Source organism: Pimephales promelas, chromosome 17, assembly GCF_988280905.1.
Source record: "Pimephales promelas chromosome 17, fPimPro1.hap1.1, whole genome shotgun sequence".
Classification (NCBI taxonomy): Eukaryota; Metazoa; Chordata; class Actinopteri; order Cypriniformes; family Leuciscidae; genus Pimephales; species Pimephales promelas.
The window spans coordinates 33661978-33689715 of record NC_142785.1 but is presented as its reverse complement, the minus strand read 5'-3'; the positions used below and the strand labels follow the sequence as shown (position 1 = coordinate 33689715).

General features: G+C 35.5%; 1 protein-coding gene across 5 annotated transcripts in view; it reads right to left on the bottom strand.

Moving 5' to 3' along the window:
• Positions 1 to 335: 335 nt before the first annotated feature.
• The window catches only part of arhgap44b (Rho GTPase activating protein 44b), a 29549-nt gene continuing 2146 nt past the window's right edge, over positions 336 to 27738 (bottom strand). Inside the window, exons 2-23 of one of the 5 annotated variants that reach the window (XM_039651041.2) lie at positions 17581 to 17620; positions 17379 to 17498; positions 16504 to 16580; positions 15493 to 15604; positions 14847 to 14923; positions 14470 to 14587; positions 14075 to 14143; positions 13920 to 14001; positions 13675 to 13802; positions 11995 to 12106; positions 11824 to 11905; positions 11642 to 11722; positions 10556 to 10669; positions 10111 to 10202; positions 8844 to 9051; positions 8731 to 8748; positions 7070 to 7252; positions 5406 to 5807; positions 3896 to 4011; positions 2982 to 3326; positions 1448 to 1487; positions 336 to 1047 (exon numbers count right to left, since the gene is read on the bottom strand). In XM_039651041.2, the coding sequence (XP_039506975.2) occupies positions 1480 to 1487; positions 2982 to 3326; positions 3896 to 4011; positions 5406 to 5807; positions 7070 to 7252; positions 8731 to 8748; positions 8844 to 9051; positions 10111 to 10202; positions 10556 to 10669; positions 11642 to 11722; positions 11824 to 11905; positions 11995 to 12106; positions 13675 to 13802; positions 13920 to 14001; positions 14075 to 14143; positions 14470 to 14587; positions 14847 to 14923; positions 15493 to 15604; positions 16504 to 16580; positions 17379 to 17498; positions 17581 to 17620 (2584 nt within the window). In that variant the 3' untranslated portion in view covers positions 336 to 1047; positions 1448 to 1479. The remainder of the gene's footprint in view (positions 1048 to 1447; positions 1488 to 2981; positions 3327 to 3895; positions 4012 to 5405; positions 5808 to 7069; positions 7253 to 8730; positions 8749 to 8843; positions 9052 to 10110; positions 10203 to 10555; positions 10670 to 11641; positions 11723 to 11823; positions 11906 to 11994; positions 12107 to 13674; positions 13803 to 13919; positions 14002 to 14074; positions 14144 to 14469; positions 14588 to 14846; positions 14924 to 15492; positions 15605 to 16503; positions 16581 to 17378; positions 17499 to 17580; positions 17621 to 27738) is intronic. The other 4 variants (XM_039651031.2, XM_039651051.2, XM_039651036.2 and 1 more) reach the window with 4 other exon arrangements.

The window sequence follows — 27738 nt, the reverse complement described above, 5'->3', positions numbered from 1 at the left end:
AATATTCTCAAAAGGTCAGTAAGATTTTTTTTTAATATATAATTATTTTAGGGCTGTGCAAAAATTAATTGCGATTAATCACATCCAACATAAAAGTCTGTGTTTACATAATATATTTGTGTGTGCTGTATATAAATAAACACTCATGCATGTATATAGTAAAGAAAATGTGTTATTCATATATTTATATAATATAGATTATGTATTTATATATATATATATACAGAATTTAAGCACAAATAATTCTTAAATATATACATGCATGTGTGTGTATTTATATATACAAAATAATTATATACAGCACACACAAATATATTATGTAAACACAGACTTTTATTTTGGATGCGATTAATCGCAATTAATTTTTGCACAGCCCTAAATTATTACTATTTTTTTTTCATTGAAGATGTATTAAATTATTTAAAAATGACAATTAAGACATTTATAATGTTACAAAAGATTCTATTTCAAATTAATGCTGTTCCATTGAACGTTCTATCCATCAAAAAATGTATCAAATTTTATCATTGATAATCATAAATGTGTCTTGATCATCAGATCCTCATATTAGAGTGATTTCTGAAGGGTCATGTGACACTGAAGACTGGAGTAATGATGCTGAACATTCAGGAATAAATATTCACAGCTGATTTACATTACAATAATATCGCACTATTTATACTGTATTTTTGATCAAATAATGCAGAGACTCTTTCAACATCAAAAAAATCTTACTGACCCCAAACGTCTGTGAACGGCCTCAAACTATCTAAGAGTCGACGGACCCAAACGAACCCCGATCACACGGACCTCAAGGCAGAAGTGCAGAACTCAGATAAGGCCAATAGAAAACAAACGAGCAGAAACACGTCTGTGGATCCAGCGCCGGGTCATGATCATGGACTATACAAGCTCGCTTGTGCGGTGAGGGGAAGGAGCAAAGCATTGTGGGAACCCGCAGGGGTCATAGGGCAGTGCTCTCGATCTCCTCTTCTGAGTCCAGCAGAGACACTGAGTTCCTGTAGGGGGCGTCCGCATCACACGCGTCTGCAGGGAAACACAACACTGTTAGAAGAGCACGCCGCAACAACAACGGTAAACATACACTGTGGAGAAGATGATGATCACTGCACTATATGCCCTGTCACATGATGTGTGTGTGACACTGAACCATTGCTGCATCTGGAGAAGATACTGTAATATAATAATATAATATTCAAGGTGCTTCTGTTGTTATTGGATGAGTCTTTAGAGTTCATGGAGCTGGGGTTCAACAGGGGTGTGTGTTGATGAACTAACACACACACGTGAGATGGGTGAGCGAGCGAATGTGTGTTTAACGTGAAGGACGGATGGTGATGCGGATCACAGACACGTGAGAGCCATGCGGGACAGCGCCATGCGTTAGTGATGATGCCACACACACACACACACACACACTGCTTACCCTTCTGAGCCAAAGCCCACTGACCCCCGACCTCACACCGCTGCAAAACAACACAAAACCACCTGAACCCAACAGATCGGATATAACACACACACACACACACACGTCTGCGTTCTTTCCGGCTCTGTTCCAAACAGTCGACAGCAAATCATATATCTAACTAGTATCAGTCTATTTATAATCGTGTCAAGGCAATATAATAGTGCAATACAACAATATAAGTGTATCTTCAAGTTTGCTCATATAGTTTAAGGAAACATCAGAATTAAAAATAATAATTCATACAGCTGTACTATAAAAATTGTATATTATCATTTTCAAACTACACAGAGAAAAATATTATAATAGCAAATATTTCTTCTTTTATTTAATGATAATAATAATTAGAAATATAATATTATTATTATTATTTTAGACATATTGCCACCTTACAAACACCGATTATTTTTAAAACACACAATCACAGCTGTGAGATAAAAATTATTATTTACATATGTATTTTTTAAATAACATTTTACAGTGAAATACTATGATAGTGAAACTACTTATTGTATTGAATATTTTATTATGAATAATATTCATCAAAATAATAATAATCATCATTATTATTATTATAGTCATGTTGATATATAATTTAAAAAATTGTTTTTTTAAAGTGCCCTATTGTGCTGTTATTAAAAGCTCATAATGTTGTTTAAGAGTCTCCTCCAATAGTTTTAAATGCATAGAGCGTCATAAACATTGTCAATGAAAACTAGCCTTTGGGCTAATTTGGGTACATTTAAATTTAAGAATGTTTATTAATGTACACTGTCCCTTTTCTAAATAATAATAATAAAAAACACTTCCTCATAATCTCCACTGCAGCTTCAGCTCTTTCCTCTCAGTGTCTGAAACACTTCCATTGAGGATTCAGTCTCTAAGCTCCGCCTCTCTGAGAGCTGCTCTGCTCTGATTGGTCAGGAAGAAAACGCTCATTATCATATCTGAATCTCAGCTCTTGATCTCAGTGATGCGAACAGTGACGATGGCGTGGGTTTCACCGTATCGATCTGAGAAAACATGAACAACACGAGCCGAACTCTTCCAGTCTCAGATACACTAGTGTTTGAGGGCGGAGCTAAGAGACGCTGCTCAGCCATAGGCTGAAATTATTAATATTAAGAAATATTTCTAAAATGTATTATTTATCATTATCATTTGTATTAATATGTATTAATATTGCATATTAACTGTAAATAAATAAATAATTATAATTTTAATTATTCATATTTAATCATATTTATTTATTAATATTTTAATTATAATTGATTAGTAATTTGTATACATTTATATCAATTTTAATATAATTAAATCAATGATTCCTTATTATTTATAAATAATAATTGTATTAATGAATATTTTTTAACAGTTAGTACTTGTGCCGGAAACGAGCCTCCATAACAAACAGCTGTATTAAAAATGAAAGGTAATATTGATAATAGTGGCACGTTTAAAGCACGTTTCCTCCTGATCATCAGACGGAGAGGTTCACCTGTGGACATGCTCTCCGCCGCCGCCGCCGCCAGCCCGTGCAGACCCGCCGCGTGCTCCTCGGGCTCCTGCGGGCTCAGGCCGGCCCCGGGGGGCTGTGGGGGGGGCAGGCTGGGCCTGTTCCGGGGGGGTTTGGCCACGGGTCGGGATCGGGGGAGGGTGCCGCTCAGCGGAGGCGGGGACGAGAGTGTGTGTCCGTGTCCCGGCGAGCTCTGAGAGTAGCTGAAGCTGTACAGTGACGGGGTGCTGGGGGGAGTCGGAGACAGGCTCACCGGAGACGGACCCGGAGACACATCCGACGGAGAAAACACACTCTTGGGGGGGATGGGGGCCAGCTTTTTGGAAACTGAAACAAAAAGAAAGAATTCGGTTTTCTAGATGCAAAAAAAAAAGTACATTCTGGAGGGAATGTACTTGCATATTAATTGCTAATTTTAATATTTTAATATTTAATATTTTTATAGTCACTATCTATTCATGCACAAAAAAGTGTTTGCATATTAATTGCAAAAAAAAAAAAAAAAGATTTATTTGTTTCCAGTCACTATCTATTCATGCACAAGCTAAAAATGGCTGAAATATTGAAGATAAAGTGTATGTAGATACTAAAAATGATCATTTAGGTACTAGTGAAATAAATATAAACATGAATTATGAGAAAAAGAAATTATTTTAGCTGCTAAAAATGAGTGTTCTGGAGGGAAAGCATTTGCATATTAATTAGCACAAAGAATAAAAAATAAAATTCACTTGAAATGCTTTACTGTTTTATTTCCAGTCACTTTCTATTCATGCACAAGCTGGTGAAATAAAATAGAAATATGATTAATCGTTGTAGCTGCTAAAAAATTTCAATGCATTATTATCTTATCATGTTGCTTGTTTTGCCTATTCATGCACACGCTGAACACACACCTTTGCGCAGTGTGAGAGGACTCTGGTCTGAGAGCTGGTTCTGTCCACCAGAGGGAGCTGTTGGTGAAACTCCTCTTTGACCAATCACAGGTGAGAGCTCCTTATTCTTCTGAGTGCTGATGACAGACACACAAACATCCATTAACCAAAACACACACACACACAACGTATGAACATTAAAATGAATAAACCTAAACTGAAATTGTGTACGTTTGGCAACACTTTCATTCCCAAAATTAACGTAAATCTGATCGATCCTCCACTTACTGATGTTGGGAAAAACACAACAAATAAATAACTAATAAATCCAACATGTGGATATAAAAAAAAAAAAAACACGTCAGTAAGAAATATCCATGCGTAGTGTGACAGCAGGTCAAAAGCAAAGATAAAAATCCCTGAATTTGCCAGCTGGGATTTTTTGCTGATTTAAAAGCATATGCGCAGCGCTGAAGCAGGGTATGAATGCTAAATGTTACTGAACCGAAAACTTTATTTTTAAATCACGTCACACTGAATGTAACAGTTAATATAAAGGCCCCAATATAAATTTTTTCACTGGCTGGTGAACGAACGCCTCTGAACTCCCATTGGTCCATGTGGTGATGATGTAATAGGTGGGCGTGGCTCTGAGGCTCCGCCTTCGTTGAGGGGTAAATTTCCAGTTCATTTCTTCTGTTCCTCCGATGCGAGTAAAACACTGGAGAGATGCTTTTTAGTAGAGACTGAAGTTGTAAAGCGACACTGACACTGTTTTTCATGATTAATACTGTAAAGCGATCTATTTTATAAATTAACGTGACGTGACATCACTACGATCAGATGCTTTCTGAACTGCTGTTTTCTCATTTTTGTTGTGTGTTTATTTTGTTATTGACAGGAAAGTGTGCAGCACATATTTACATATTGATTTTCAATATATAATATATATATATATATATATATATATATATATATATATATATATATATATTATACACCGGTTGACCTGATTGGTTACATGGTCGTTTGTGACGTCAGAATCACCAGTGTTTTTGAGACTGTCTTTGGTTCACTGGTTCACTATGATTTATTATAAGATTTTATCTTTTTTTCTGCTCCCTTTTGCACATGGGAATGTTAATTATGTAAAGAAGAAAATGAAATGAAATGTTTTGTGTTTTTACCATGGAGCAATAAATAAATAAATAAATAAAATTTATGAATTTGCACGTTTTGTCTTAAAACGTATTAAAAACACCACAGAGACACATACGCAACATTAAAAGCTGGATTTACACCACAGGGGGACTTTAACTAGTTAGTTCGCTAACTAAGGTATAGAACGAAAAAGACATTAGCTGTGAGTATTTCAGGGTCTATTTGATAATCGTGGTGTGTTCTGTCCGAAGCTCAAACTGCTGGCCATGCCAAATTTGGGAACAGCGCCACCTACAGGTCATGAGATCTGTGAAATGGCTATATTGGCCAATAACTTTTGAAATGTGAGTAAGGTTGGATGGTCATTTACCTAGTGGCTCTGAGTCCTCTCTCCGGATTACAGGCCCACGGCGGCGGAGCGTGAGGGCTAAAGTTCGGAGAGCAGGGGTCGTGGCGGGGCAGAACGAGCGGGGGTTTGATGTACACGGGCGGGGGGGGCGCGTGCGGGGGGCAGGGGTCAGAGGTCAGCGAGCCCTGTTTGGGCAGGTGCAGGACACTGGGTTTGGGGTTGGAGTTGATGTCCAGAGAGGTGGAGGACAGGAGGAGTGGAGAGCGGGGGAACACCGGGAGGGGAACACACTCGGGACCGGGGCGAGGGAGTGAGAACGAGGAGAACGAGGAAGAGGAGGAAGAGGGGAACGGGTACGGAGGAGGCGGCCTCTCCTCCTCAGGGGACCGGCACACGACACAGGACTCCCGATAATCCTCTGAGCTGCAAACATGTTGAAGGTTGACAGATAAAACTGGTCTAAGAGCAGCGGGAGCCGGCGTGTGGATGCAGCGATCAATACGCTCAGCAACCTTATATTCATTCATTATGATTAAATACATATTATTAAAGTAATTACATGAACTAATTAACATTAAGAATTAAATTAGGAATATTTATTGATCGATTCAGTGCTCAGGAATATTCAGGGATCAGGGAATGTTATGTTAATGAGTGCATATAAATACAATTAATATTTATTCATGTTATTTAATCATTGATTTAGTTATATTATAATTAATATTATTAAGCATTAATAATTAAAATAGTGTTATTAATATTTAATATTACTACTTATTTAATTATAATAGATCATTAATATTAATGATTACATTAGAAAAATAATTAATATAATCATAATAATTATTTGATTGTGAATTAAATAGTAAATATTAAAAATGATATTTAATATTAATCATTGATGATAATGATAACTAATAATTAATTTGAGAAATATTTTACATCAATAATTGACTGTATTCACACAAATAGTAAATTTTAAAATTATTATTTATTAATCATTGATTTAATTATATTAAAATTAATATAAATCACTAATCAATTATAATTAAATTAATAAATATGATTAAATATGAATTATTAAAATATTTTTTATTATTATTAAGTAATTATTTATTTATTTACAATTCATATATAATATTAATAAATATTAATACAAATGACAATAATAAATAATACATTTTAGAAATATTTCTTAATATCAATAAATCATTGTAATTAAACAAATAGGAAATATAAATAATAAAACAATTAATATAATTTATTTAAATATATTTTATATTATATTCTATATTACTAAATTAACTAAATGATTAATGACATGATAAATAATATTAACATTTATCATTTTAAAACATGGTAACATGCATAATGGTTTCAAATGTATATGAAACTGTGCAGTTTTTATTGCCTTTTCAAACTACAGTAATCCACCGTATAATTGATCCACTTCTCTTTTGGACAGAGTGTCATTTTTGGTCCCAAATTTCTATAAATGTTGTCACTGTATGAAGAATATTTGGGTATAATATGTCACAGTTTACTTATTTTGCTCTCCTCACTTACAGAAATGTACTCCTAATAAATATCAATAATCTTAAACTCTTGTGTGTATAATATGATGTTCTCAGCTTGCTGAACTGAGCATTACGTGTCCTGGATTCCTATTGGTCGGCTCGGTTTACCTGGTCCTATCGCTGCTGATGGGGGGCGGAGTCTGTGAGGGGGAGGCGGATACATCGTCCGCTTGCTCGGGGTTCAGCGAATCAGAGAGCGGCTGAATGCTGGGGGGCGTCGACGAACTCTTCCGGGACGACGAGGAACCTCTTCGAGAAACCCATGAAGTGTCCATCACTCGCACTCCCATGCTGCAACGGGGCAGACACACGGCCAATCAGATCCCTCGAAACAAGCCCAGTAATACACTATAGTTCGACAGTTCGGCGTCAGTCAGAAATTTTATTTTATTTATTTTATTTAATACTTTTATTCAGCAAGGACACATTAAATTTATCAAAAGTGACAGTAAAGACGTTTATAACGTTACAAAAGATTCAATTTCAAAGAAATACTATTGAATTTTCAATTCATCACAGAATCCTGAAAAACGAATGTATCAGTTTCCACAAAAAGTTTTCAAATAATCATAAATGTTTCTTCAGCATCAGATCCTCATATTAGAGTGATTTCTGAAGGGAATAAATTACTCTAAATATAATAATATTTAACTGTTTTACACTATTTTTGATCAAATAAATGCAGCTTTGGTGAGCAGAAGCAACTTTTTAACAGAGTTGTTCGATTAATGTTCATTAATTACAAGATATAACAGATTTTGGAAATACAACATCATGAAATACTAGGGCTGGGTAATAAATATCGATTTCTCGATATTAATCGATTCTCATTTTTATGAACCGATATCGATTCTTAAATCTCAAGAATCGATTAGTCATCCTGTTTCATTTGAATGAATGGGACGTTGTATCGCGGCTGCGCGCATCCAAAAAACGCAATAATCTTTGTCCTTTGTTACTATTGATATGAAACAAAGTCTCAATTTTCAAATTACGTCCATTTTCTTTAGAAATTCAAAAACATAAATAGCGTTTTGTCGCTGTGGCGTGAGATCGCTCTGGAGAAGCAGCAGCGCTGATCTCTCTTCCGGCTTAATAATACCAGTCACAGCGCCAAATAAACATGAATGAGCATCTGAAAGTGTGTTAAAGATACAGGACAACTTATCCAAATCCGGATCATGTCACATTGATTCGCTCAATCAGCGTTTCAACCGAGGAAAGACGTCAGTTAAACAGCTTGTAATCAATGTATCGTCATATTTACCTCAGAAAACCCACATAAACTCGTTAGTCAGCGAGAAAAAATAACTCTAAATATATACACCATATTACATATGCATTATAATCTTAATGTTCTTCAATATTTAATGCATATTTGAATAAATCTGGCAAGTTTTTATGACAGCCCCCTATTTAAATGTTTATATTTCGTATAATCTTCTTATTATAAAAATAAATAAAAGTGTAATTTAAGTGTTTGTATAGCTACTAAACAGTTCATTATTACCTTCATATTAGGCTAATGAAGTCTATAGGCTACAACTAGACTCCCATAGTTTACAGCATTAGTTAGAGATTTGATTCCCTTGAGAAAAATGACCATTTTTTGTAACTGATATCCAAAATAATCAATATTGAATCGAATCGTAATCTAAATTGAATCGAATTGCAATCTTGTGAATCGAAATCGCCCTATGAAATACCCTTGAAAAAACATAAACAAACACCACGAGCGTCTGCAGGAAATCAGGACAGTTGAGACGTACCTTTGGATCTTCCTAATGCTGCATTAGTGGAATAAAAGCAGAAGCATCAGTGATTCAAACCCACAGCAGAGACGAGAGGACAGCACACACACACACACACACACTCGACGGACCCGTCTTTCTTGTAGAACTCCAGCATCATGTTGTCGGTGGCCACGCTGAGGGGTCGTCGGCTCTGGTCCGAAAGCCTGCGCTCTGATTGGTCCACGGGCTGCCTGCGCTCTGATTGGTCCATGTCAGGCGAAGGCGTCGAGCTGTAGTTGGCGTTGTGATTGGTGTGGACGGGGCTGCCGTAGTTGCCCGTCACGTTAAACTCGATCTCTGCAAACAGAACCGGTTTTCATTAAGTGTCATACTGGTGAAACTCGAGAAAATATTAATATACTAATATCATTTCAGATATTTCAAGCCTTTATTTGTTATAATTCTGATATTGTGGCTTACAGCTGAAAACCTTTTCACAATATTCTAATTTTGAATTTGGGGTTTTCATATCTGTAATCCATAATCATCAAAATTATCACAAATAAAGGCTTGAATATCTCATATGCATGTAATGAGTCTATATAATATATACGTTTCAGCTTTTAAGTTGAATTACTGAAATAAATGAACTTATTTCTGAACAGTTTCACCTGTATGTGTGTGTTAAATTTAATATATATTAAATTGTCAAGTACTTCCTTGTAATTACGGCTGTTTTCAAGTATTTTCCGGAACTTTAATATCAAAAAGTCAAATTAAAGTACTTGTACGAACCCTGCTTATGTTACATAATTCAGACATACTGCATATTATTACATAGGGCTGTACAATATATTGTGTCATGATCATTTTTTTTTTTTTTTTTACAGTTTTTGGTCATAATATATTATGCATACAAAATTGCATCAGTATATATTGTGGATAGTTCAACCAAAATAAAAAATTCTGCGTGGGTTTCAGTTTCAGTGTTTATATTAAACTGCTATATATAACAGTGTAATAATGCAATGGGGAATATGTGTGTGTGCTGATAATGCCTAATGTCTTCTTAACAGTAAAAAGTGTCCGACATTATTTTAAATATCTCTAGATCAAGCATATTCATCTTCAATAATTCACTATTTCAGCTTCAGAATCATGAATATTGTTATTCTGGTGTGTCTGTTGTCCTGCTTTGGGTCTCAGAGTCCAAGACTATTAATTTACACACACACTATAATATCAAATCTAGCATTTTAATCAATAATACATTTTTTGTTGCCATTTTAACATGTTTTGGAGTATCGCAGTAATCGTGAGTTCAGGATCGTGACACGAGGGCATCATTACACCGCTAATATTACAGCGATATTAACACGTCTGATAATAATCGAGTTTTGAGGTTATTCATCTCACCGCCAGGGAAGAACCAATCAGCATGCTGGATAATGGGCTCGATGATCCCGACGATCTGCAGCGACACCGTGGTCATCATCTCGGTGATATTCCTGAGAGGATCCAGACACACGAGTGAGAAGTGTGTAAAGATGCTGACGGTGTGTGTGTGTGTGTCATCAGATAACAGGACAATAATGCAACAGAGTTTGTTTCCAGAAGAAAATAGCGTCACAGTCCAGCTTCATTTTTGTTGTAAAAAAGTTATTAATTTAGTTCATTTATATAATTAGCCACTCTGGTTTAAACCGTGATGTCATCGTCCAGCTCAGTTCTCATATAATGGTGACAATGCAGGAGATCAGTAATATTGTTGAATATTAGATTAAATGTTAAATTTAATGTCCCCAACTAAGCAAGCCAAAAGCCAATGGCAACAAAGTGTGTGTGTGTGTGTGTCACTCACCCGTCCGCTGGCGCCCACAACAGGTTCGGCCCGAGGACGATCGCAATGTTTCCTGGCGTCATTTTATTATAATCTTGATACTCGTTGAGTTTGGAGAGAAATTTAATCAAATACCTGGAAATGAAACAGTGATTCATGACAGTCTGAAAACAACAAATACACATTAATTTATCAAACTTAATGATAAATAAGTACAAATTTAAGAAGATGTACACCCAAGTATACACTTTATACATATATATATATATACTGTATATATATATATATATATATATATATATGACGAGTTCAGATGCAAAAGCCTCTAAATGCCATTTGAAATTTTCTTCTTTAATGATGATTTTTATAAAACTTGTTTCAGTAATTTCACTTAAATGGCAATGATAATTACCTATTAATTGTTATTTAAGTGAAATTACTGAACTTAAATATACAAGTTTTATAAAAATCATCATTAAAGAAGAAAATTTCAAATGGCATTTAGAGGCTTTTGCATCTGAACTCTTCATATATTTATATATATATACTATATATAAATTATATATTATATTTAGTGCTGTCAAATCGATTAATCGTGATTAATCGAATCTAACATATAATTTAGTAAATATATATATATATATATATACATATACACACACACACATTTATTATATATTTAAAAACTTTTATGTTAGATGAGACTAGTCAAATTGACAGCACTTTAAAAATAAATACATAAATTTATTAAATGTAAAAACATAAAGTATATATACTGTATGTAAATAAATATATATTGAAACAAAATTATTATATTTATTTTATTAAGTTATTATATTAAATTATATACTAATATACTATATATAAATAAATACTTATTTTGATATTTTATTTATTTATTTATTTTCAATAATTTAATAAATTATTTTTCTGTGTCTTTATAAATTATATGATTTATATGTCTAATTCTATGTTTGGTCTTTTTGCTATTATTGGTAGGACAGTAAAGTGAGGGGCTCGTGAGATCACACACAGCTCTGGTGTCCGGCTCACACACTTTGCTATGCATGATGGGAAATGCAGGTTTTGTGGGATCTTTGGACTCACCTGAAGTTGTTCCTGTTTGCTGAGGGAAGCCTCTCACAGGTGGACAACAGAGCCTGCAGACGCTTGTCCTGATCCATGATACTACACACACACACACACACACACGCTCCTGAGTAATTCCACCAGCACACTAACCATCAGAAACCATCTATGCTTGATGACGAGTGTTAGTTTTCTCTCACTTTGATGCCTGAATCCACTCCTCGTAGAGGTCAAAGGTCAGCAGGGGTTCGGGCAGTTCCCGCAGGTATGATTTCAGAGCGCCTGAAACACACAGTAGAAACACCGCGAGTCGAGATCAGGAGCGAGTGTGTGTGTGTGTCTCAGTTCAACGTGAGCGGAGGGAATCTCACCTGCGATCGCATGAGGATCGATGGAGTACTCCTGAAAGTCCAACACACCGCAGTCTAGAGACGCCTTCAGCTTCTTCAGCTTCGAGGCGGACGGGGCGACTCGGAACAAACCCTGACACACACACACACACACACACAAACAAAGACATGTGACTGAGTCTATAATCCACTGTGAGACACCAATGTGTCCCTGAGCAAGACACAATTGTAAGTCGCTTTGGATAAAAGCATCAGCTAAATGAATAATTGTTTATTTTTTTTATAATATATTAGTTTCACCTTTTAAGTTGAATTACTAAAATAAATGAACTTTTGCATGATGTTAACAGTTTTCAAGTTTCACCTGAATATATAATTGTAACATAAAATTATTAAAAATTATAAACATTTAAAATGATAAGATTATATAAATAAATAAATTAATTAATATATGAAAAATGTAATTAATTAAATCATAAAAAATGCACAGTTAAAATTATTTACAAAATAAATAAATAAATAAAACATTATATGTGAACCGTAACCGACATCAGAGAATTGAACATGTCAATGTGACACATTTTTAAATTATATACTATATATAAATTATATAATATATTTAGTGCTGTCAAATCGATTAATCGTGATTAATCGTATCTAACATATAATTTAGTAAATATATATATACATATATATATATACATATACACACACACATTTATTATATATTTAAAAACTTTTATGTTAGATGAGACTAGTCAAATCGACAGCACTTTAAAAAATATTTTTTTATATTAATTTTTTTTTATAATATATTAGTTTCACCTTTTAAGTTGAATTACTGAAATAAATGAACTTTTGCATGATGTTAAAATTTTTCAAGTTTCACCTGTATATATAAATGTATCATAAAATTATTAAAAATTATAAACATTTAAAATGATAAGATTATATAAATAAATTAATTAATATAGGACAAATGTAATTAATTAAATCATAAAAAAATGCACAATTAAAATTATTTACAAAATAAAACATTATATGTGAACCGTAACCGACATCAGAGAATTTAACATGTCAATGTGACACATTTTTAAATTATATACTATATATAATTTATATAATATATTTAGTGCTGTCAAATCGATTAATCGTGATTAATCGTATCTAACATATAATTTAGTAAATATATATATATATATATATATATATATATATATATACACACACATATACACACACACATTTATTATATATTTAAAAAACTTTTATGTTAGATGAGACTAGTCAAATTGACAGCACTTTAAAAATATTTTTTTTATATTAAATTTTTTTTTAATAATATATTAGTTTCACCTTTTAAGTTGAATTACTGAAATAAATGAACTTTTACATGATGTTAAAATTTTTCAAGTTTCACCTGTATATATAAATGTAACATAAAATTAATAAAAATTATAAACATTTAAAATGATAAGATTACATAAAAAAATTAATTAATACATGAAAAATTAAATTAATTAAATCATAAAAAATGCACAATTAAAATTATTTACAAAATAAAACATTATATGTGAACCGTAACCGACATGTCAAAGTGAACTTTAATTATGAAACTATTATCTTCTAATCAGCACAGCATCAGGGACCACAACGCTCTGCTTTATGATATCAGTTTTATGATGCATCTCCATCCTCTACCTCCTCCTGCAGGCCGCAGTCCATCAGCACCGTCACACACGCCTCGATGGGGAACGCGATGTCTCTGCCGCTCAGAGTCAGGTGATCTTCCAGAGGCTTCCCGAAACACGGCTTCTCCACCCACGACTCTGGACACACACACACACACACACACACACACACACACTGTTCACCAGCGGAACGAGTTTTGAAATCATGATTTAAACCTCAATCGTATTTGTTATCTTCACTGATGATTTTCTCACCCTGTTGAGCTTTAATTAGCGGGAGAACGTTCTGGAGCAACTCCAGAGACTTCCTGTGATACTCGGCCTGAACCTCGATCAGCTGCACACAGATGGAGACAGAGACGTTAATAATGAAACGAGAGGCTGTTCATCTACATGATTAACACACTCACCGTCTGGAAGTAGTTTGCATAATCCATTTCTTTGGCCACGAAACTATACATGTCCGCTGAGAGCTGATCCTGAAAAACAGCAACATTAAAAATTATGAGAATGAAGAACAGTTCGGTTCTATATATATATATATATATATATATATAGAGAGAGAGAGAGATATATTCATTCATTTATTAATATATACTCTGTTTATTTATTTACCATGCTACATATGACATGATCTATATATGACATGATCTATACATATATATGTTATGTGTGTTTGTTCTATTATTTATATATTATATGTTGATGCTTTGGCAACATTGTGTTACACAGTCATGCTAATAAAGCTATATTGAATTGAATTGAATTTAATTGAGAGAGAGAGAGAGAGATAAGCTCCACCCACTCTACAGATCTCCATGCGATTGGCCGCCTCCTCCATCTCCTCCCTGAGGGCGTCGGCTTTGGCCCCGATTGGTGTTTCCTTATTGGATAGAGTTGAAGATTTGGATGATTGGTGCCACCTAGAGTTGGGAATAGAGAACGGCGTATTAAAAACACATTCGCCTACTAAATCAAAATGTGAGATACTGTAGATAGATACATAATGCAATACACTCAACTTAAGAAGGTAAAGTTATTTTAGTTTAATTTGCACGATGACAAGTGAACATCACTGCAAAAACATGTTTCAAATGCTTTTAGTTGTTTTACAAGCTCGTAAAACTATATATGTTAAACTAAATATGATTAATATATAATATAATTTTACATGTATCTCACCGTGTGCGAGCAGAGTCCATGTCCAGTACCAGTTTGGCTAAATGTTTTCTTTGCTTTTGAATGTTGGGAATTTCAACCTTTGAGGATGAAAAGTGAAAAAAAAAAAAACGGATGACAGAAAGCAGAAAACACATCTAATGCTTTTATAAAACATTTACACAGATGTTCATTGTTTAACACATTAGTCTGAATAAAGCTGATGAAATGCCTTCTCTCGGTCCAAAATAATACAAATTTAAAACGTAAAAAGTACAATAAATAAATACATATACAAATATAAATAAATATATAAATAATTGTCAAATAAAAAAGCAAACACTAACTAAAATTCTGAAATATTTTATTGTTTATCTGCATGAATGTGTTAAAATTATTGGAATATTATCAAAAACATCAGTGGAACTGTAAAGCAAATACTTTAGCTCAGCCTTTGACTGGATTGACCAATCAGCATCCAGGACCACAACTGTCCGTTGTATTATTTACATTACATTCTTGTAAATAAAAATGACAAGGTATTTCAGTCCAAAGTTGGCCATAAAAACAATGAAACTGAAACGTGAGTGCTGTTAGTTATTGTGAAAGAGCTGGTTTATTTAAGCTCAGTATAAAGAACACACACACACACACACACACACACACACACCTCAGAGAGTGTGTAGAGCGGATCCACGACGTCTCCCTCGATCTGGAGTTCGAAGAGCTGAAGTTCTTGAGCGAGTCTCTCTTGTGTCTCTCCACAGATCCTCAGCATCTTGCTACACACACACATTCAGAGTGAACATGAGCACCGATGAGATCATTTACAGCGCCTCTATTATGACCTTTCAAGATCAAAGATTAATAAAGTTTTTCTCTTCTAAAAGAAAGAATCGATTCTGAATTAAAACGAGTCGTCGGTAATTCGAGTCTCACAGTAGATGTGCAACTCATTTGCATAATGTCAGCCTGTGGTGTTGATTGGCTGAGCAGCGTCTCTTAGCTCCGCCCTCAAACACTAGTGTATCTGAGACTGGAAGAGTGCGGCTCGTGTTGTTCATGTTTTCTGAGATTGATATGGTGAAACCCACGCCATCGTCACTGTTCGCATCACTGTGATCAAGAGCTGAGAGTCAGATATGATAATGAGTGTTTGCTTTCTGACCAATCAGAGCAGAGCAGCTCTCAGAGAGGCGGAGCTTAGAGACTGAATCCTCAATGGAAGTGTTTCAGACACTGAGAGGAAAGAGCTGAGATTCAGATATGATAATGAGCGTTTGGTTTCAGACCAATCACAGCAGACATCTGACCAATCAGAGCAGAGCAGTGTTCAGAGAGGCGGAGCTTAGAGACTGAATCCTCAATGGAAGTGTTTCAGACACTGAGAGAAAAGAGCTGAGATTCAGATATGATAATGAGCGTTTGGTTTCAGACCAATCACAGCAGACATCTGACCAATCAGAGCAGAGAAGTGTTCAGAGAGGCAGAGCTTAGAGAGACTGAATCCTCAATGAAAGTGTTTCAGACACTGAGAGGATTATGAGGAAGTGTTTATGACACTTTATGCATGTAAAACTATTGGAGGAGACTCTAAAACAACATTATGAGCTTTTAATAACAGCACAATAGGGCACTTTAAGAAGCATCTCATTGTGAAGTGTTTGAGAGCGTCTCTCACCCCAGCAGAGAATCATCCCCGAGAACAGCGGCTCCTTCAACCAGACACTGGGCCAGAGACGTCAGAGGAAGCTTCTTCTGCTCGCAAACACACACTCGGTCAAGTTTCATGGGAAAAACAATATTGAAGAGTAGAAGTAGATTGCTCACAAAAATGAACATTGTATGAACAGCCATGAACATTGCAATGAAATGAATAAACAAAAGAATTAAACGTTTGATCGTTATCTCTTATCTATATCTGTTGGTCTTTTTTCCCAATGCAAACTAAATTAAACATTCATTGAATTTTAGTGACAAATCTCGCTTCGTTTCGAGACGGACACTGAGAATAATGATGATTTGCATGTTGTTGATGTTCAGGATCCGCTCTGACCGATTCAGTTAATTATTTGATTAATTTATTTTAAGTTTTATGAATTAAACAACTCATTAACATATAATACTAAATCACTAGGAAAAAAACGTAATAACCTGTAAAATATGAAAGTATCAATCAATAACGTAAGACTATATACAGGTGAAACTCGAGAAATGAGAATATCGTGCAAAAGTTCAGTAATTCAACATAAAAGGTGAAACTAATATATTATAGACTCATTACATGCAAAGTGAGATATTTCAAGCCTTTTATTTGTAAATTTTGATAATTATGGCTGACAGATATGAAAACCCCAAAGGCAAAATTAGAATATTGTGAAAAGTTTTTCATATTTGAAATCCAAAAAACTTAAATAAAACTTTAAATATGAAAGTATTAAACAATAATGCAAGACATATCTCTTTATATAGAACCTTTAGTCTTTAAAATTGAGTTGATTCTAAAAGTGAATGACTCGTTAAAAGAATGATGTGAACATGAACACACACACTTACCGGAGGCGACCTGACGGAGCGCTTGTCCACGTCCACAGCCTGTTGACCCTGAAGACATGCGGTCAGCTTCTTGTGTGTGCTGTGAGACACCTGCTTAACCAGCTCCAGACGCTTCTCTGCCTGCACACACACACACACACACACTCTTAGAGATGAGCACACACATCTAGACCACCTCACACACATGAACCGCTTCACTCACCTGCAGCAGATCGTCGCTCAGGACTTCTGTCTTCTCTGCCCTGGAGACACACAGCAAACGTTCATCAGTGTGTGTGTGTGTGAACAAAACAATAAACTTATATTGACACAGAGAGCGAATGAGAGAAAGAGGAAAGAGCCTGATAAGACTTTTATCACGACAGACACTGTCGTTCTGTCCGGTTCACGTCAGGTGGGGTCATTAATTGCGGGTTAATCATGTTTGGATCCACATTAAATGAGTGAATACGAGATTTTTTAGGACCATCTTTTGCATCGACAATGAAAGTAATTTTCTCTAAAAAATCTCATCAGTAAATTATGAACATAAATAAATGCGTCAATCAAAATTTACATCCTAATAGTGAGAATTTTGTGGGAATTCAAGGAAATAATGTCACGACACAAAACATCTTAACGTCGTACAAATAGTTGTTTTGTTTTGCCTTTGTTTTCCTTATGCTCAATATTAATGCTTATTTTTTATTTTTATGTCGGGCTGAAATTCAGGACATTCCCACATCTTCACCTGAGTTTAAAACTGAACCATCCGCCACACACACACACTCAGGCACATAGAGAAACACACACACACACACACATTAAATCAATGTGTGTTCAATACAGAGCAAGAGAATATTGATCAAACGCATTGATCGTGTGGCAGAAGGCCAGAAATAATTGAGTAATATCAAGCCTCTTATCACGTCTGGTGGAGATGTGAAGCCTTCTCTTCCACATGATGAGTGTGTGTGTGTGTGTGTGTGTGTGTGACAGACTGGCAGGTAGAGAAACCAGACCGGCAGCTACAACAAGAGCTAATGTAAACTCTCTCTCTAACATATATATTACTGTATTTTATAATACATACAAATATAAATATTTTGCAAATGAGGATGTAATTTTTTTGTTTTTGAAAGAGTCACTTCCACATTTATTCGATCAAAATACAGTAAAAAATAGTGAAATATTATTCTAACGTAAATCATCTGTTTTCTATGTGAATATAAAGTAAAGTGTATTTTATTCCTGTGATCAAAGCTGAATTTATCATCATTACTGCAGTCTTCAGTGTCACATGACCCTTCACAAATCACTCTAATAATATGATGCTCAAGAAACATTTATGATTATTATTAGTGTTGAAAACAGTTCATATTTGTGTGGAAACCGTGATACTTTTTAGTTTTCAGGATTCTTTGATGAATAGAAAGTTCAAAAGATGTGTGTGTCCCGCATTGCTCCTGTAGGGGGCGCACTGACATCTGCCACTGAGTGACAATGAAGGAACGAAGGCATGAATGAACAACAATGATCAATCAGCTGATACGGAAGATCAGAGGACAACTATGAAGTTCTGAGTGTTATATATATTATATCAGTATTTTATATTTTTACTTTCCTAGTAAATTGTCTTTTTATATTGTATTAAAATAACCATCACTGCATGATTTTTATATGTTAATTGTTTTTGTAATGTAATTTGTGTAGGACTACAGATGGAAATTAGCAAAGTGCTAAATCTGGTGCAGCCATCTTTTCAATGTAACTGCACACATTGTCCTGTTATAAATAAATAAATCAAATACATTTATAATATATGGTTTACATTAGGGCTGAACGATTAATTGCATTTGCGATAAAATCGCGATATGATGAAACGCGATTTTGTAATCGCAAGAGCTACGATTATACTGGTCACGTGACACGCGAGAGAAAAGCAGTCTGCAAGATAAAGCATCAACTTGCCACGCTACGTGGTCTGGCGTTCAGAAAAGAACAGTTTATTGTGTTATTTATTCTCTCCTCTCCTCAACAATCCTGGATCGATTCAGAGAATTTCAGAATCGAGTATGAGCTTATAGTTTTTAAACACAGATGCGTGATGACGCTGCGCGTGCTTTAGAGACGAACCGCGTTCTGAATCTGCTTGCTTCTATTTTCTCGCTCTCTCTCTTCCTCACTCACACACACACACACACACACACGACACCGCTCGAACCTTCCAAAACATAGTAACGTTATTTCATAAAGTTCGGGACTGAACCGAATTACAAGGACATTCGCGGGCGTCATTGAACAGGTTTTGCCGCTTTGCTTGATGTTATAACGTAACACTTGCAGTGCGCGTTCTCTCCCGCGGGAATTTTCTTTACAAATGCTTCACAGAGGCATTATTTATGTCTTTTGGAATGCAGTTGGCTTATATATTAAAACTATGAAAATCACTGAGAAGGCTGCTTTCATTTTAAAATACTAACGCATGCTTTGTGAAGAGCGCTCGTGCATGCGGCCGTGAGCGACTCATTGGTAAATGTACTTGCATGTCAAAATGCTTTTATGACGCGAAATTAACACGGTCAGTTATATCTTAAACCAACAGGACAAACCACATTTACAATTTGAAAAGAGATATATGCATTAGTGTGAATGCAGCTTATCGTATTTAAACTGAGGGGAAATCACTCCAGCTCTTGAATGAAAAACATTCAGACAGCCTACTTTTAAATACTGAGACCACTCTTTCTTTATTGCTTGTAATGTTTTTTTTGTTTCTCTTTATTTACTAGCTTTTATATTTTGAAGCTATATTATTTTATATAGCCTATTTAAAATTCTTAACATGTATTGCTTTAATTAAATGTTTTTTTATATATTTATTTTTTAAAGTATGTGTTTTTACACATGTAATTAAATTCATATTTTAAGAGTTATTAAGATTAATTAATAAGAAAAAAAGTAGATCGAATCATGAGCTATCTAAAGATTCCCATCCATACTATACAATTATTTATTGCTTGTCTTTGTCGACTAATACAGAAGGTAAATAACTTTTTTTTTAAATCGCATATTAAATCGCAATCGCAATATTGGCTAAAAAAATCGCAATTAGATTATTTTCCAAAATCGTTCAGCCCTAGTTTACATCTATTAATTCCAATAATCAGTGCCTGAAATCTAAAGGAAATCTGTCCAATCGAAAGAGTTCTGGGTAGTTTTGACTTGTTAAGGGTTTTTTTTACAATCTCTTGCACAACACACACACACACACACACACACACACACACAGCAGCTGATTGTCCTGCAGTTCCAGTGAAGGCATGTGTGTTTAAAGTATGTCATGAACCATTAGACACAATACAAACAACTGTGTGTGTGTGTTCACATCATGGACAGGAAAGACGAGTTCTTAAAACACACACACATAAATAATACAGAATACACACAATGTTAATCACATAAAACACTGCAGGCACACACACTCTCTCTCTCTCTTTCTCTCACACACACAGACTTTCTCTCTCTCTCTCTTTCTCTTACACAAACACACACACACTTTCTATGTCTCTTTTTCTTTCTCTCTCTCTCTCTCTCTCACACACACACACACACACACACACGCACACACACACAGTAATCCAGGCAGCCTTAAACAGCTCTATAAGATTTAAATCCTTGATAGACACAAACAGACACACACACACACACACACACACACACACATTAGAGATGCTCAATTATACAGCAAAAGTCATGCATTATGGACTCTTGAAATATCAACCATTTTTAAACCATTTCCACAATCCACTGAACATGTACTAACATGAATTTAATATATGAAAATCACTGGTAGGGAGTGAATTTGAGCTTTTATGAATTTTTACCACTATAACAATAAAATTGTTGGAAACCAAAATTGTAATTTATTAAATAAATGTGTTATATATATATATATAATATATATAGTTGTGGATTAATAGTGAATTAAAAATGCAGTAGCATACTGCATAGTGTTTCACATAATATTTTATAAAAAAAATAATGGTCTACATTAGACTAGAGCCATTAGAAATAACTCTATTGGGACATCTCAGATTCTACACACACACACACACACACACACACACACACACACACACAGCTATTGCTCAAATTTCTGTTGTTTACAGCTAGTCCCAGTGACAGCTGACCATGACATCATTTAAAAAATATTAAACAAACACGTAATAGAAATCAACATTAACTACAACACATTCGCCTCTCGTGGAGCAGAACTGGACCACAAGATTTCACTGCTCATGAAAATGAGTCGCGTTTATGATCCTGCATCCATAAAGATGTTCCACCGGCGGCGAAGCAAACGCCAGCCGGATACACACATTAGCCTGACCTTTACACTCATCCATGAGTAAACACAGTTATGGACATTGAGTTTATAACATTATTTTTCATGATCACAGTTTTCCTACGAAATTTCCACACTGCATAAAAAACTAAATTCGAGGGAAATAATAACAAAATTATTGTTTTCATTCATAGATTGAATTGTGTTTTCAATACAATCATTGTGTTTGAAAGTTTATTTTGTCTTACCGCACTGGAAGAGCTTTTCATGTTTTAAGTATAAACAAGCTAAAACAATTAAAGGTGCAGTAAGTGATTTCTGAGAAAAAGACACGCCCCTCCCCTCATTGCTCCGCCCTCAACATGCATGTATGTCTCTTTATCAATGCAAAATAATGCATGCAATAATGCAAAATTAATTCTGCATCAGATGTGATTGTGTCTTACACAGCGGGGTGGAGTACACACACACACACACACACGTCACCCCATCCCCATCGGCCGAGCTGACCCGTGTCGAACACCGATTAACCAGCAGTGTGAGGTTACCACGCTATTTCCATCATCAGTCCACACAGAGGTTTGTGTTTGACAGTGAATTACGTAAAGTGATTTCTAATGCATGTAATCTGATTAAAGGTGAAACTCACCTGCTAACTGTGTGTGTGTGTGTGTGTGTTTTCCCACAGTGAGTGCTCATGAAAGGCAGGTGTGGTTGGCATTAGCACACAAACACACCGTCAGAAGTACCGTGTCTGAGATCTCAGCGTCTCTGATTCACACTGAAAAACACCCAACACACACACACACACACACACGGGAAAACACCAGTGATGCGTCTCAGTCAACTCTCATTAAATCAGTCACAAGCAGAACAGATTCACATGACGCTTCGCATTACAGCATCTGGATAATGATGACACATTTATACACACCCATTCTCCTGAGACACACACACACACACACACACACACACAGAGAGGGATTTTATGATCTTACGATGATCTCAGACGGACGGACAGATGGATGATGGATGACGGTGACTAAATTATATCAGAACTGTATTTTTGTGAAAACCGTTCAGGCCTAATGAAGTCGTCTGATCGTGTGTGTGTCAGTAAATGTGTGTCAGGTGTGTGTGTGTGTCATCATGTCTGCTTCATGGACTGTATGTGTGTGTGTCTCTGGGAGAGAGAGAGAGTGAATGAGTGACTGTGTGTGTGTGTGTGTGTGTGTGTGTGTGTGTATGTGAGAGAGTGTGTGTGAGAGTGTGTGTGTGTGTGTGTGTCATCATGTCTGCTTCATGGACTGTATGTGTGTGTGTGTGTCTCTGAGAGAGAGAGAGTGAGTGAGTGAATGAGTGAGTGTGTGTGTAAGTGAGAGAGTGTGTGTGTGTCTCAGTGTGTCAATGTGTGTATGTGTGAGTATCAGTGTGTGTGTGTGTGTGTGTGTGTGTCATCATGTTTGCTTCATGGACTGTATGTGTGTGTGTCTCTGGGAGAGAGAGAGAGTGACTGTGTGAGAGAGTGACTGTGTGTGTGTGTGTATGTGAGAGAGTGTGTGAGAGAGTGTGTGTGAGAGTGTGTGTGTGTGTGTGTCATCATGTCTGCTTCATGGACTGTATATGTGTGTGTGTGTCTCTGAGAGAGAGAGAGAGAGAGAGAGAGAGAGAGAGAGTGAATGAGTGAGTGTGTGTGTGTGTATGTGAGAGAATGTGTGAGAGTGTGTGTGTGTCAGTGTGTCCATGTGTGTATGTGCGAGTTTCAGTGTGTGTGTGTGTGTGTGTGTGTGTGTGTGCGTAGACGAGGTTCAGCTCTCTGATATCTGTGTGAGACAGGATTCCCACACTCACGTTACCTGTGTGCGGAGTCGCACCTGCTCTCTCAGGTGTGTAATCTAACACACACACACACCTGCACACACACACAAACACACACACCTGGGCTGTTCTGACAGCAGGACACTTCACAGGCTTCGCTGTTTCACCTGCTGCAGCTGGACATGAACCTGTGGAAGCGCGTTTACCACACAATAAACATTTTAAAATATAATTGTGATTATTTATCTCACAATTGCAAGTTTACATCTCTCAGTTCTGACTTTATTTCTCAGAATTGTGTTTTTTATGTATATATATATATATATATACACACATGCCATATATATGTACATATATATATATATATACAATACATACATATATGTATTTTACATCTTTTCACACTTTCTATTCATCAAAGAATCCTGAAAAATAAAATGTATCAGTTTCAAATGTATCAATATTCTAATTTTGACTTTGGGGTTTTCATATCTGTAAGCCATAAATTATTGCAAATAAAGGCTTGAAATATCTCACTGTGCATGTAATGAGTCTATATAATGTAGTAGTTTCACCTTTTAAGTTGAATTATTAAACTTTTGCACGATATTGTAATTTTTCGAGTTTCACCTGTGTATTCACACACACACACACACACAATAGCAGGAGGAGATCGATATCACAATCCCCTACGGCCTGAACGAAAGCGATATAACCTGCTAATAATGACACAAATTCTACACTACACTCTTTGAGAGAGTAACGAAAGCATACGTGGAGTACAATGGTGTCGTTATCTAACACAGACACACAGCTCGGCTAATGACTCGCGGGGTAATTAGAGGTCAGACTGAACTGTGAATGATCTAATAATGCTGTTTATTTACACTGAGGCGTTCTCATTTCATGGAATGAGCCTGAGACTTTAACGAACCTAAAACTCGTTCGATTGCTTTTATTGTGTGATCCGTGCCGTACGCGGCTATTAATAAATCATCCGGTTTGCAGCGGGTTTGTCTGCTTCTCTGTGGGTGTCAAGTCATGTTTCTTCTGAACACAAACTGGTGTGTGTGGATCAAACCGCTCACACACCCGACTCACCGGTCGTCGTGGTTAAAAAATATTAGTTTTGGTTTGGAAATCTTAGCAATTAAGATTTTTTTTTTTTGCATTTATTTAATTTTTGCAAATAATTAAGAAAAAATTTAATTAAGATATGACTTTTTTAAATCAATGTACGTATATATATATGTTTTATTAGTTTTCAGTTGAATTGTATTTCAAGGAGTATATGTAAATAAAAACAAATATAAATAATTGTGTGATTCCAATATTGACCAAAATAATTGTGATTATGATTTTTGTCATAATCGAGCTTCGAGCAGCTCTAATAGTTTTCAGCTCAATTTCATAATTGCCATTTGTTGTTAAATTAATTGTTTTCATCTTGTATTTTAATTTTATTCTGGTAAAGCACTTCTGAAATGCAACTTTTGAAAATAAAATATTAATATTATTTTCTGTACATATGTATTGTTTTTGCGAGTCAGCGTTCAAGTCCAAAAAGTGTCCCGATGTTCCCAGCGGCCCGTCACGCTCATTCTCCCAGCATGCTCTAGTTCCCACACAGACCGAACGCTCGATTTGCTCCAGCAAACATTTGACAAATCTGAAGACGTTCACTTGCACAAATCACGGCCACATGACCTGACGCTGCAGCCAAAAAGTGAAAGTTGCATAAAACGTCATGCCACTAATTCATGTCTGTTTTGAAGCTTAGAATTGCTTTCATTCGGAAAATGTAGATATATAAACATATCCTGTGTTTACATCATTGCAAACTGCATGCAAGATGTCTTTCTCGAAACCAAAACACTGTTTAAACCAGGTAGTGTGATCAAAATAATCATGATAGCAAAAGAAATTGAGCCAGAGTCTCATTCCTAGAGACAGATCATCCGATAAAATTAGATTTAAAGCAAAAACAAGCCCAGAAAAGTCAGATATACACCGTCGGGTTTTCGAAACGTTGCAAATCTTCAATATTTCAAAGAATACTGGATTGTGATTGGTCAACGGTGTCCTTCTGTGCTCAAATAGTTGTGTATAATGACGTTAGATAGAATTTATTATATATTTATACACAGTAAAAAAAAACGTTGGGTTGTGTTTTTTAACCCAACCATTGGGTTACACGTTATTTTTTTTTTTTTAAATTGTGGGTTATTTTTTAGAAATCGTTGGGTAATTTCCTCGTAATAACCCAGCTGTTGTGTTAATACGTACACTTGTGTATAAATACAACACAATTGTAAATTATGTATATTTGCATTAAATTCTAGACTCACTTATATTTAATTGGTGATTTAAAAATATATTTGTTGAGACACATTTCTTTTATACAAATAAACACTCGTCATAAATAAAAAATAAATAGTTAATTTAACTGTTGGGTTACTTTAAACCCAATGCATTTGGTTAAAATAACTCACAGTTGGAAACGTGCTATATATATATCACCCCATAGTTGATGATGATGATGATGCATTTTTTAACCCATAGTTGGGTTACTCGTTGGGTTATTATTTTTAAGGGAGTAAATTAGCTCAGCTGACCAACTTTTTTCTTTCTGGAAAGAAACGTCTACTGAAGACAATCTCCCGTGTCGATGACATTTACTGACGGATTGAAACAAATATAAACCTAAACACGACTAAAATAGTCCTTTATTCTCTTCCACACTATGACTAAAAGTATTCACATCACATTTAAAGGGTTAGTTCACCCAAAAATGAAAATTGTGTCAGTATTTCCTCACCCTCATGTTGTTTCAACCCCGTAAGACCTTCGTTCATCTTCACAACACAAATTAAGATATTTAAGATATTAAGATCGCTCCTGCATACAGTCCATAGGCTTCTTGAGGGAATGACTCTTGCTGGCATCGAAAAGTCATTAAAGACATCGTTAAAATAGTCCAAGTGACTACAGGGGCTCAATCTTAACTTTATCAAACGACAAGAACACTTTTGTGCGCAAAAACAAACAAAAATAACGACTTTATTTCAACTATTCACTTCCTTCTCCATGGGCCTGTAGTCAGTTAACGTAGTGTGATTGTGTAAAGCTATATACAATAACAGAAGCTTACGCTATTAAACTAGTAACCTGACTCACGCAGAGGGAGAAATAAACCAATAGTTGAAATAAAGTCGTTATTTTTGCGCACAAAAAGTGTTCTCGTCGTTTGATAAAGTTAAAATTGAGCCCCTGTAGTCACTTGGACTATTTTAACAATGTCCTTTAATGACTTTTCGATGCCAGCAAGAGTCATTCCATCAAGAAGCCTATGGACTAGTATGCAGGAGCGATCTTAATATCTTAAATATCTTAATTTGTGTTGCGAAGATGAACGAAGGTCTTACGGGGTTGAACAACATGAGGGTGAGGGAATACTGACAGAATTTTCATTTTTGGGTGAACGAACCCTTTAAAACCACAGTCATGCTGTAATAAAACATGCTCAATTCTGCCATGCCCCACATTTAGCCAGAATATTAACCACAATATGAGCTTCGCAAAAGCCAACACTGCATTAGTGCATTACCAGTGTAACTACAGACGCTGTGCTTGAGCTCAACAGGACTAACGACTCCTTAATGACCTGCTGTCCTGACACACTGATTAACCTGCAGCTCGTTTCTCCACCATCAAACTACACACACCTGAGATGTATGATGGCATACACACTCGCTCTGTTACAGATTCTATATGCAAACTTTCTCGTTTTAGCAGATATACAGTATATGCAATTTACAGGCTTTTAGTATTTATATGCAGATTTGATTTTAAAGCTAAAGGCGATTTTGATTTCCTGGGGTGTTTAAAGTCAGCATGAAACAGACGTATATCTGAGTGAAGAAGCGCTTCTGGAACAATAACACATGTAAGCCAGGGCTTTATTTTGTCTGTCTCACTCTCTCTCTCTCACACACACACACATCATCATCATCATCAGAGATGCTGCAGTCTGACCTCTCAGGATCGAGATGTTACGGCTCGTTGTTCAACACACATTAGATCTCTCACACACACAATCTATCGCCAGATCGATCTCTCAGTGCTTTCAACACAGTGACTTGCATTTTTAATGGACACTGCTATAATTCTCCAACACTTCTCAGTCCATCATACACACACACACACACACACACA